This window comes from Choloepus didactylus, chromosome 15, assembly GCF_015220235.1.
Source record: "Choloepus didactylus isolate mChoDid1 chromosome 15, mChoDid1.pri, whole genome shotgun sequence".
Classification (NCBI taxonomy): Eukaryota; Metazoa; Chordata; class Mammalia; order Pilosa; family Megalonychidae; genus Choloepus; species Choloepus didactylus.
The window spans coordinates 32064458-32077248 of NC_051321.1; the positions used below are offsets into that span (position 1 = coordinate 32064458).

The 12791-nt window shown below is 37.7% G+C and overlaps 1 protein-coding gene across 12 annotated transcripts in view; it reads right to left on the reverse strand.

Annotated features, from left to right (window-relative positions):
* BTRC (beta-transducin repeat containing E3 ubiquitin protein ligase) overlaps positions 1 to 12791 on the reverse strand; it is a 227594-nt gene that overhangs the window by 66681 nt on the left and 148122 nt on the right. For all 12 annotated transcript variants that reach the window (XM_037804156.1, XM_037804153.1, XM_037804157.1 and 9 more), the window contains one exon: positions 2516 to 2605. In XM_037804156.1, coding sequence (XP_037660084.1) covers positions 2516 to 2605 — 90 coding nt within the window. The remainder of the gene's footprint in view (positions 1 to 2515; positions 2606 to 12791) is intronic.

Here is a 12791-nt window from a genome sequence, read left to right on the forward strand (position 1 = left end):
CTATGGTGGCTATAGTGAAATCATTTACTGTTTTAAAGCTTTGTTTTCTAGTATTCCAAAAAGGATGAATGGGTACTCTTTTCATAGAGCTATTGTGAGACTAAGACAATTCATGAGTCACAAGCAATGTACCATTGGGGTCTGAACATAATATTGCTATTTTTAAAAGGAATAACTGATACTAAGGTCTCCACTAAAACTCATGTAAACAGTATTCAATAATAAGGTTGAGGAGTATAATTACTATCTCCACCCAAACTGAAGTCACTCTCATAAGAATTTAGTTGCTTTAAACTAGTCAGAAGACAAAAATGGTTAATATCACTATATTATAGTTGCCATCACATGGAGATGGATGCACTTTCAAGACCATATTGGAGCACAATCTGAATCAACACCAGACACTTAAACTGAGTTAAAAATCACTGTAGTAGATGAAACTAGTCAATTGGGGGCTAAAGGTGATTAACAGGAATAGGGACCTACAAAAATAATGCAAGTGTTTACCTTTCAAAGGTCAAGCAATAAATGAAGCCAGTAGAAACATCAAGGGATCATGAGACACCATACAACACATGTAAATAAACAGGAAAACTGTCAGTATTTCCATGTTCTTGGTACCACACTGGAGGCTGTTTAAAGAAAGAAATTTTTCCAGCTATATGTTTTCATTTGCCATCTACAACTGATTATTGGCTTAAATCTGAAGCAGTAAACTGGAAGACAGGATCCGGGCCAGCAAATGGAACCAGCAAGTTAGGTGGTTTCCAACACGAAATGATAGAAATCATTATGAAGCTAGGGTATTTAAGGGGACAATGAAAGGATATAGGTGTCAGAATAATGTTAAAATAAGCAAGAATGGGGTGAGAGGGTCACCATCTGGGAGCAAGTGAAACAGGTCGATGAGCAGCAATGAGTAAACTTATTTCCTCACCCAAAAGCATAAAAGAAATTATGCCATTGTGCCAGATGCCAGAAGATTTTTAGCCATGCACTACTGAGGTAGAGGGTGGCAGAAGAAAAAAGCGCATATACAGACACACATCAACATAACTATGTAGCTTAGAGATCCTGGCTTATAAAGTATGGAGAAAACAAAAGGAACAGATGCTCACTTGGCCAGCTCTCAATGAAACTCATTAAAATCGTCACCCTGTCCTTGGATCAGTGCTCATGCTAAGATTTTACCTGGTTTAGCCAGAAGTTACCTGCTTGTGATGAAACTAAGAGCAGCATGCCCAAAAAGGGGAAAGATTATTTTTAAAGGCCCAAATAGCTGCCCCCTACTTCCTCATGCACAAATGCTGGATATAAAATAGCAGTTCCCAGTTGTATTAAATGACATATATATATAAATATACATTTATATATAAATTATATATATATTAATTATTATATATATAATTTATAATATTTTGTAGCAATTATTAAGACATTCTAATTCAAGAGACACTTAACTGATGAACTCTATCTTTCTTAACTATATTTTTAAATAAGTTCTGACATTTTTTATAGGGACCATTCCAGTGGTTATATTTTATATGATACATTTTTAGTTGATAATCTAAGCACAGATACCACTGCATGTTTAAAGCAATAAAATAAAAAAAATACTAAATATCCCTGTCCTTGGATTTTTATAGCAGAGGATGGTGACTACATGACACCATCTACTGGCTCTAATAATAACAGTAACTGAGGGGTCTGAGTTATAATACAACAGATTAAACTAAGGTAAAGTTGGGACTGTTGTAACAATGACAAATTACTGAATGGTTACAAATGCAATAATTTTGCAGATATTTAAAGTAAATTCTAGAAACAGAGCCCATACTGGAATTTTACTTACTCCTAAAATAATCGAAATGGCTGTATCTAAATTCAGGTCAAAGTTCCCAAGTAATGACAAATAACAGGAAAACATGAGTCATGGTTGCAAAGTCTTATAGCTCTAATACTTAACATTATCTTTGTAACAAGGCTATAAATATGACACATATTACACATGAGAAAAGGTAGCTGATATGCATGATTAAACATACTTCTCGACTCAGATCAAGATCACCATAAGCAATATTTCTATCAGTTGCCACTCAATACATAATAATAGTGATAAAATAATTGGATTCTCTTTAGCATGTTTCACAATCCTCATAATGCTGTACTCTATACTTCATTGTATTTAAAAATAATGAATTAACTTACAAAAACAACCGTACTTATCCTACACAATCTTACTGATTTGTGACAATCCATAATTATTATCAGGCATCAAATGTGAATTAGTCTAAAGTGTGATCAGAATAAATAATCAAAAGATTCTGCTGCAACTGAAGAGAAGGAGAATCCAAATTACAAACTGCTTTGGAGAAAATGATTCTGCTGGTACTCTTTCCTTAAATATACATAATCCTATAAAAGTCTTTAATAGCAATAATGATTAAAGATGCCTATAGTTAAAACATTGTTACCATGTGGTAAATATACAATGATAAGTAGTATTATTACTTACTTTGGCCACACAATTTTCAGTCTTCATAGCAGTGCTTGCTAGACATACTGTTTCCTGGTTTAAGCAGAGTCTGGCACAGCTGTTGTAAGTCTGTAGAGAGAATTTTTTAGAAACAGGTTTAAATATTGAAATACTACCACATACAGCTTTTGAATTCTCAAAATGCATGCAAAAATAGATACCTGTAAATTCCAGATTTGTGGGGGCTGAGGGATAAGGTAGAAGAAGGGGGCCAAGAGAGTGAAACCCTGTAAGAGCCTCTGATACCCATGAACAATCATGTGAGCAGAGTTGCTTGATTGGTGATATGGAAGGTGAGGGCATTGGTTATTGGTTACGTAGATTTTTTAACAAAAATTTTAAGAACTTAGCTCTATTTAAAACAGAGCAATTAATGTTCTTACAAAGGTCTATTTTTGTTGTTTAGCCTTCTAACTCTTCAAAATCATTAAGACCTAAAAGTATATCAGACCTGAGAGGACATGCATGTTATTCAGAACAATGGATAAAAAATCTTCAAACTATCCAGAATAAAATGATTCTAAAACCAATCATGAAATCTTTGAAAGAATCTCACAATACAGGGATAAATATATATTAAGCTTTGATTATTCCTTTAAGAAGAAAAAAAGAAAAAAATTGAGAGCAGGACCTAAGAAAAAAGACAAAGTGCCTTCTCCTGGACTAAGATGATGGAATGAGATGCTACAAGGTTCCATCCCTGAACATAAGATCTGAACACCAGCAACTACTGGCAAAAACATCTTTCTCAAAGCTCCAGAAAACAGTAAAGGACTGTAGTAACAGGGTGAGTGCTGAATCAAGAAAAAGCCTATTTACAAGTGGTACCATCTCCTGGTCCTCTGGCTGGCCCCTTTTCCAACCCTCAATGGCTCAGCAAGGAGCTGGCCTGCACTCCCAGTGCAGGTCCCTGGTACTGGTTCCCAGAAGGAGCAGAGTAACCCTGTGTACATACTGGGAACATAAGTCTGGCCCATTCCCATCTGGTGGTAGACCAGGGGACTCAGTCCCAGAACTTGCCCTGTATGTAGAAAGTGGCTCACCGAGCTCTTTTAAAGAAAGCTGGTGAGAGCAGTCAAGTAATGCCCCCTGGGGCAAGGGTTTGCTGGCTATAGGACATACAGTCCAGTGCTAGGGTGCTAGGGACCATGAAGAAACTGCTTCCTAGGGAAGAGGGGACATTTGGAACCATGTAAACAGGACAACTCTTATAGCCAATCACGCATGTTTAAGACAAGACCCCCAGAGTTTGGTCTGGAGCTATTCTCTAATCTCATTGCATGGGATAAGCCCTGAAGGAGAGCACTGTTTGCACAAGTCAATCTGCCAAGACTGAGAAAGGAGTTTTCTTTTCTTCCCTTCTTCAACTTCCTACCCTCCCATACCACTCCCCACCCGCATCGTTCCTGGCATTCAAGGAAAGCTTTGACATAGCACTAGCTGTATATAAGTTTAATGAACAGATGCCTCAAAGACTAAAATCCTGCGATAACATGTTAAAATATCAAAGTGCCAGATTTCAACAAAAGGTTACAAAACATACAAAGAAACAGAAAGCAACGGACCAGGCAAGGAAGAATATTAAAGCATTAGAAACCATCAATGAGGAGACCCAGACACAGGACACACCAGATAAAGACTTAAAAAATGGCTGTAAATATGATCAAAGAATTAAAGGAAATCAAGAAAACAACAGATGAACACAAAGACAGTAGCAATAGAAAGATGGAAATTATGAAAAAGAACCAAACAGGGCTAACAGAAATCTAAAATTCCATAGAGTTCAACAGCAGATTACAGCTGGCAGAAGAAAAGAATTATGTACTAAAAGATAAGAAATTGAAATCATTCTGTCCAAGGAGAAGAAAGAAGAAAGAATAAGGTGAAAGAGCCTGAGGAAGCTGTGGGACAATATCAAGCATGCCAATATATGCACTGTGGAAATCACAGTAGAAGAAAAAGAAAGGAGCGGAGAGAGTATCAAAGAAATAGCTGAAAACATCCCAAATTTAACAAAAGACATGAATATAAATATCCAAGATGTTCTACAAAGTCCAAACAGCATGAACCCAGATAGACCCACACTGCACCATGTTATAATCAAACTGTCGAATGCCAATGATACAGAATTCCGAAAGCCACATGAGGAAAGCAACATGTCACATACAAAGAAGCCTCAATTTCACATCAGAAACCATGGAGGCAAGGAGGCAATGGAATGACATATTTATTTATTTTATTATTATTTTTTTAATCTTCATTTTATTGAGATATATTCACATACCACGCAGTCATACAAAACAAATCGTACATTCGATTGTTCACAGTACCATTACATAGTTGTACATTCATCACCTAAATCAATCCCTGACACCTTCATTAGCACACACACAAAAAAAATAAGAATAATAATTAAAGTGAAGAAGAGCAATTGAAGTAAAAAAGAACACTGGGTACCTTTGTCTGTTTGTTTGTTTGTTTCCTTCCCCTATTTGTCTACTCATCCATCCATAAACTAGACAAAAGGGAGTGTGGTCCTTATGGCTTTCCCAATCCCATTGTCACCCCTCATAAGCTACATTTTTATACAATTGTCTTCGAGATTCATGGGTTCTGGGTTGTAGTTTGATAGTTTCAGGTATCCACCACCAGCTACCCCAATTCTTTAGAACCTAAAAAGGGTTGTCTAAAGTGTGCGTAAGAGTGCCCACCAGAGTGACCTCTCGGCTCCTTTTGGAATCTCTCTGCCACTGGAGCTTATTTCATTTCCTTTCACATCCCCCTTTTGGTCAAGAAGATGTTCTCCGTCCCACGATGCCAGGTCTACATTCCTCCCCGGGAGTCATATTCCACGTTGCCAGGGAGATTCACTCCCCTGGGTGTCTGATCCCATGTAGGGGGGAGGGCAGTGATTTCACCTTTCAAGTTGGCTTAGCTAGAGAGAGAGGGCCACATCTGAGCAACAAAGAGGCATTCGGGAGGAGGCTCTTAGGCACAATTATAGGGAGGCCTAGCCTCTCCTTTATAGCAACCATGGAATGACATATTTAAAGTACTGAAAGAAAAACATTACCAACCAAGAATTCTATATCCAGCAAAACTGTCTTTCAAAAATGAGGAGAGGATTATGCCATTCCCAGATAAACAAAAGCTGAGGGAGTTTGTCACCATTAGACCCACCCTACAAGAAATGCTAAAGGGAGTGCTGCATGTTGAAAGGAGAGAATACTACAAATGACAAGCCACATGAAGAAATAAAGATCTCCAGTAAAGATAATAACATGGGTAAATATAAATGCCAGTAGTGTATTTATGGTTTGTAACTCTGCTTTTTAATTCCTACAGGATCTAAAATGCAAATGTACAAAATGTAATGATAAATCAGTGGTTTTAGATTCAAAATGTATTAACATGTAATTTGTGACAAGGACTACATAAAGATGGAGAGATGGAGGGGTAAAGGAACATACCGTGTGTACATTACTGAAGTTAAATCGGTATCAAAGCTAAGGAGATTGTTACAGACTTAGAATGTTAAATTTAAGCCCCATGGTAACCACAAAGAAAATATCAGAAAATATGCAAACTTACAGAGACAGAAAGCAGAGTACAGGTTATCAGGCGTGGGGGGCAGGGGCAATGATGAGTTAATGCAAAATGAAAGTAGGTTTTCTGTTTGGGGTGAAGGGAAAGTTCTAGTAATGGATAGTGGTGAGGGTACTGCAACTTTGTGAATGTGATTAATCCCACTGAATATGTACTTGGGAAGGGTTGGGATGGCAAGGTTTATGTTGTATATATGTTCTGGCAGTAAAAAAAAAAGAAAAAGAAAAAGAGAGAGAGAGAGAGAAAAAAAAAAAAGAAAGAGCAACTAAAGGGATAATGACAATTAAATGCAATACATGATCCTGGATGGGATCTAGCAAGGTAGGAGAAAAGGCTCAAAAGCACACTGGATCATATGAAAAAAAACTGGAATACAGAATGCATGCTTTATATCAATGTTAAGTTTCTTGAATTAGATAACTGTATTTAAGGTGGTTACATAAGTGAAATCTTTGTTCCTAGGAAATGCACATGGCAATATTAAGTGTTCCAGGAGCATGATTTATACAAACTTACACTCAAAAGTGTTTAGAAGATGATAGATAGATAGACAGACAGACAGAATGATACAGCATATGTGGCAAAATATTAAAATTGGTGGGTTGGTGTATCTGGAGGGTAGGTAGCACTGGAATTCTCTACCTGGATTTTTAAAAATTATTTTTGTAAATGTCCTGTGAGCTTTAAAGTATTTCAAAATAAAAAGTTAAAAAAAAAAGCTAAACCAATGTGCTGGTTTGGATGTATTATGCCCCCCAAAATGCCGTTATCTTTGATGCAGTCTTGTGTGGGCAGGAAAGGTATTGGTGTTGTTTGGGTTGCAGACTTTTGATTGGATGTTTCTGTGGAGATGTGATCACTAACTGTGGGCGAGACATTTCATTGGATAACTTCCATGGAGGTGTGGCCCCACCCATTCAGCATGGGCCTTGATTAGTTTACTGGAGCACTATATAAGCTCAGACAGAAGGAGCGAGCTTGCCAAGAGGGACACTTGGAAGAATGCACAGGAGCTGAGAGAGTAGTTGCAGATGAGAGAGAGTTTGAAGACAGCCGTTGAAAGCAGACTCTTGCTCTGGAGAAGCTAAGAGAGGACAACACCCCAAGCGCAACTAAGAGTGACATTTTTGAGGAACTGCAGCCTAGCGAGGAACACCGTGGGAGAAAGCCATTTTGAAACCAGAACTCTGGAGCAGACACCAGCCATGTGCCTTCCCAGCTAACACAGGTTTTCCAGACACCATTGGCCATCCTCCAGTGAAGGTACCCGATTGCTGATGACTTATCTTGGACGCTTATGGCCTCAAGACTGTAACTCTGTAAGCAAATAAACCCCCTTTATAAAAGCCGATTGATTTCTGGTGTTTTGCATTCTGGCAGCATTAGCAAACCAGAACCACCAACATTTATCCAGATCTAAAATCACCCCGTTAAGTACATCTAGTAGTCTGTTCAGGAGACGAATTAAAATAGAATTATAGTAAACGGGTTCAAATGTACTAATTATACTTTATGTTTGATAGTAAGCAAACTCATTATGAATAGCTGCTCAATATATTTATAAAATAAAATGATTCCTTTTAGTCTTAAGTTTTTAACTGATGGTATAAATAAGGGTTGTCAAACTTTAGCATGCATCAGAATTATCTTATTCTCCTTTTAAACAAACTGAAATTTAAAAAATCAATGTATCTGCTTTATTCTGTATCCTATTAAAAGTCTTTAAAAACACAAATTTTAAAGGATTAAGTTGGAAATTTTGACATGAGTGTACAGGCACTATTGGTACATACATATTCTGGGCTCAGGGTTCAGCATTTCTTTTCCAAGTAGTTGATATAAAAACATTTACTATTCATGTATAATAAATATTTTTTAAAAATCCAAATAACAAAACTTACTACGTGTTTTAAAGATATTCATGAAGTAATCAGTACTTAGTAAATAAAACTTTAATCCAAGAATTCTGGGTTCCCAATAACAGCAGACAGGTTTGTATTGGATTAACCCTCCTATAATTATTATCTAATTATAAACTAAGGACAAAATATAAAATATTATATAAAGGTGCTGAAGAGTGACCTAAAGTAGGGGGACTTAGGTTGGTGGGAGGAACGTTGGCCCTTGAAAGAAGAGAACCAAATTAGGTGAGATCCATGTTTAAGGGCTTTTTCCCTGAGGGCACTCACAAGTCTACTTGGTGCAGGGTGGCTAGAATTCAGAAAGCCTTAGTCAGAGGATGGAGTTCCAGTATGCCAGAGTGGCTAAAAATTGAGGAGGGAAATCCCAGAAGGAGTGAGAACCATAGGGGAAGGAGGAAGCCTTAAAATATGTATACAAATTCCTGTCAAATCCTTGGCTGACCCCTACAGTGATTATGTGAAGGTAGACTCCAGTTGCTATCCACAGAAAGAGAGACAAGAGTTTAGATTCTGACTCCTACCAAGTTAGAGGACCTTAAAAGGCACCTCAGGCTTTCCAATGAAAACTAAGGAAAATCATGCCTTTGGCTAAAGAGTATGTTCAGAACTAAGGGCAAAACCAAAACACACCCACCCTGACAAATGTAAAAATAGACCTCTACAAGTTCACAGCAATCAGTCAGTAATTTAGTCAGATGAAGATTTTTTTTTATATCAAGAGCCTCTGTAATGTATTATTCATATATACAATAAAAAAATCAGTAGACATGAGAAGAAGCAAAAAAAATGGAACCCATACTCAAGAGAAAAAGTAATCAACAGAAAACAACCCTGACATGTCCTAGCTATAGGAATTAGTACATAAAGGCTCTAAAGAAGCTAGAATAAATACGTTCAAAGACTTAAATGTTGATAATGAGTAAACACATGGGAAATGTCAGAAAAAATGAAAACCAAAAATGAACTATATAAAAATTCTAGAATTGAAAAGTATATTATCTGTAATTTAAAATCTATTGGATAGGCTTAAAAGCAGATTGGATACTGCAGAAGAAAAGGTCAATGAACTTGATGACAGATCAACTGAAATTATGTAATCCGGAGAAAAAAAGAAAAAACTCCAAACAAAACAGAGCTTCAGTGATCTGTAGGACACTTTCAAATGATCTATCATATATGTAATTAGATTCCCAAGAAGAAAAGAGAGAGAAAATGAAGCACAAGAAAAGTCAGTAAAATAATGACCAAATATTTCCCAAATTTAGTGAAAACCAGTGTCTTACTGATCTAAAAGATCAGCAAACCCCACACAGAATAAATACAAAGAAAACAACATTTAGGCTCAACACAGTCAAACTGCTGAAAAACCAGTGACAAAGACAAAACCTTGAAAGCAGCCAAAGAAAAAAGGGATGATATGTATATATGGGAACAACAATAGAAATAATGACTAATGTTTCATCATAAACAATGGAGACTAGAATACAAGGGAACAACATCTTTCAAAGTGCTGAAAGGAAAAAAATCTCAAACCAGGTTTCATACTCTTAGAAAAGGGAATTACAAATATGGGAAGAGGGAAATCTAGAACAAATCCTGTGATGTTAGGTTAGAATTGAAGGAATCATTGTGAACTCATGATTTTCAAAATATATAAATAAAGATATAAAAACAAACTGGATAAATTGTATTTTCTAAATACCATTCCGCAATAAAAGGAACTACAGTCTCTGGAAAATGGCTGATTCTAGGACTGATTAGAGAAAATACAAGATGAACTGGAAATACGCAGAAAATGCTGGAGACCTGTCAAAGGGGCACAGAAGCCAGCCTAAAAGGATCCTCATTAGTACAAAATGGAACAATCTGAATATCAAAACAAAATAAAAAATAGTAACAGATTACATAGGGGTATTTTCCCCCATTCCCAATCTATAATTATTTTTTTATGCATGTCTTTATTTTATTACTCATTTACCCATACACTATATAAAGGGGGTGTCAGTCACCAGGTTTTTATAATCACATGGTTACAAGACAAAGCTATACAGTTACATACTCATTGTATCAAAGATCAAGGCTACTGGATTACAGTTCAACAATTTCAGATATTTCCTTCTGGTTCTTCTAATACACTACAATCTAAAAAATATTTATATAATGAGTCAGTAGTCATAATCATTTGTTAAATACTAACTTCTCAGCTATAACTCCTCTTCTCATTTGATTATTCTCTCAATGTTCAGGGATATCTGGGCAATGGCCATTCTAACTTTTACATGCTAAAAAGGGGTGTTGACATTATGGGGTAAAGGAATGAAACTGGTTAATGTTCTTGGAGAGACTGGTACATCTGGGTTTCAGGGCTTATCTGGCAAAGGAGCCATCTGGAGGTTTAAGTTGCTGAAAAAATAAACTTAATAGGTAAACCTTTTATGGAGTCTTAGAGTCCATAAAAGAAATAAAAGGCACACTGGAAAAAAAATTGTCTTTATTCATAAATGACAATTTTGTACCTATCATATCCTAAAGAATCTAGAACCACAAATTTAGCACAGTAAACAAGGTCAGCATTCAAAGATGACTGTTATTACTATATATTAGCAACAATTAGAGAATGAAAAAATTTACAAGAGCATTGAAATGATTAAATACTTAAGAATAAATTTACATTAAAGAAATGCATACTAAAAACTAAAAAAAAATTGCTTAGGAAAAATTTAAAAGATATAAATAAATGGAGCGCTATACCATGTTTATGGACTGAAAGACTCAATATTGTTAAAATGTCCATTCCACCCAAAATTGATGCATAATTTAAAAACAAAACTCCACAGGCAGTAACTCCCCAATTAAGATGGAGCAGTGAAAGCTTCAGGGCTTCATGATCCCCAAAGAAGCTTTGAACAAGCAGTAAGAACTGGCAGAAACATTTTTCTCAAAGCTTCAGAAACAGGGCAGAATCAGGGCAAATGCTAAATCAAGAAAAAGCCCACTTAAAAGTGGTAGGCTCTCATGGCACCCTGGCTGTCCACTCCTCCATCCCTTACTGGTTGGGCAAAGAGCTGGCCCATGTTCCCAATGTGGATCCCTTGTCCTGGTTCTGGTGGGAGCAGAGTAACCTTCATACACATACTGGGAGGTTGTACATCTGGCCCACTCTCTGATAAAAGCATGAGGGAGTCACTGTCCCAAACTTGCCCTTGCTTGTAGAGGGCACCTCATGGAATTCTCCTAAGAATGCTGGGGGAGAGCAGTCAAGTAGTGCAGCCTGGGGCAAAGGATTGCTGGCTGTAGGACATACAGTGCAGTGCCTAGATTGTGAGGAAATTGTTTCCTAGGGAAGAGTGGACATTCAGAATTGTGTAAATAGAAATTTCTAGGGTTATTCCTAAGACAAGACACATGCACAGAAAAGGACACATTTGCAGAAATGACCAGAGAGGACCCTTCGCTTTGGCCTGGAGCTCTTCTCTAAACTCATTGTATGTGATAAGCCTTGAAGGAGAGCACCCCCATAGGTCAATCTGCAAACAATGGGATGGATCATAACACTAGAGTCTAAATTTCAGTGATAACACATTAAAATATCAAAATGTCCAGGTTTCAACAAAAGATTACAAAACATACAAACAGGAAGCAAGGGTCCAGGCAAGGGAGATGATTGCAGCACTGGAAACCATCAATGATGAGGACCAAATATGGAACGTTCCAGACAAAGACTTTTAAAAAATGGTCCTAGAGAAGAGACAAGATGGAGGCATAAAGAGGAGCAGAATTTAGTCAGTCCCCTGGAACAACTAATAAACAACAAGGAGCAACTAGTAAATAACCTGGAATAACTGCTGGGGGACAACCATGACTGTCCACACATTGTACACCAACCTGGATTGGGAGGAATGCCTGAGATCACAGCATAGAATCTGTAAGTAAAAGCTGCGGAACTGTGCCGAGAGCCCTCTCCCCCCATGGCAGGCTTTGCTGCATAACATCACTGTGGTGAGAGCCGGCACTGTCCAAGCAAGCAAATACAGCTCAGCTGAGCTCCAACTGGGGTTTTAATTAACAAGTGTAGACTGCTGAATACAAAACTACAACCCCCCGCCAAGCACACAGAGGCTTTTAGTGACGATGGATTTTAAAGAACCAGAAGACTCATCTGTACTGGGAGGGGGAGTCCAGAAGACTGGGTGTTACCTCTGGCTGACGAGTGAAACTGGGTGGCCGTGTACTGGCTCCAAAAGGGGGCTTTCTGTCCTTTTTTATCTCTCTCAACCTAAGCACTCAGAAGAGACAGCCGCAGCCATTTTTAGTTTCCAGCACTCTGACCCAGACAGGGGCAGAGATAACAGAGCCAGAGAGACTATTCAAATGCAGATGATAAGTCCCTAGGGGCTGTATCTCCCCTAAGAGTAAGGAGGTGGGGCCCAGCTTTCCCTTCAGAACCAGACCCCAGAGCCTGGGGGAAAACAGCCAAAACAGAAACTAAAAAGGCCATACCTCCTTATACTAGTCAGGAGTGACAGGCTGACAGGTGCTACCTGCTGGGCAGGTTAGGAAAAACACACAGACTGGAAACCTCATAGAAAAGTCTGTCATTCCTCTAAGATACACCCTGAATATAATCCCATTCTGAGTCCTGAACCCGCTCTGGTCTGGGAAAATCTGACTTGGGTAACCAAGGAAATGAGATGCCTAGACAACAGAAAACTACAATGTATATTAGG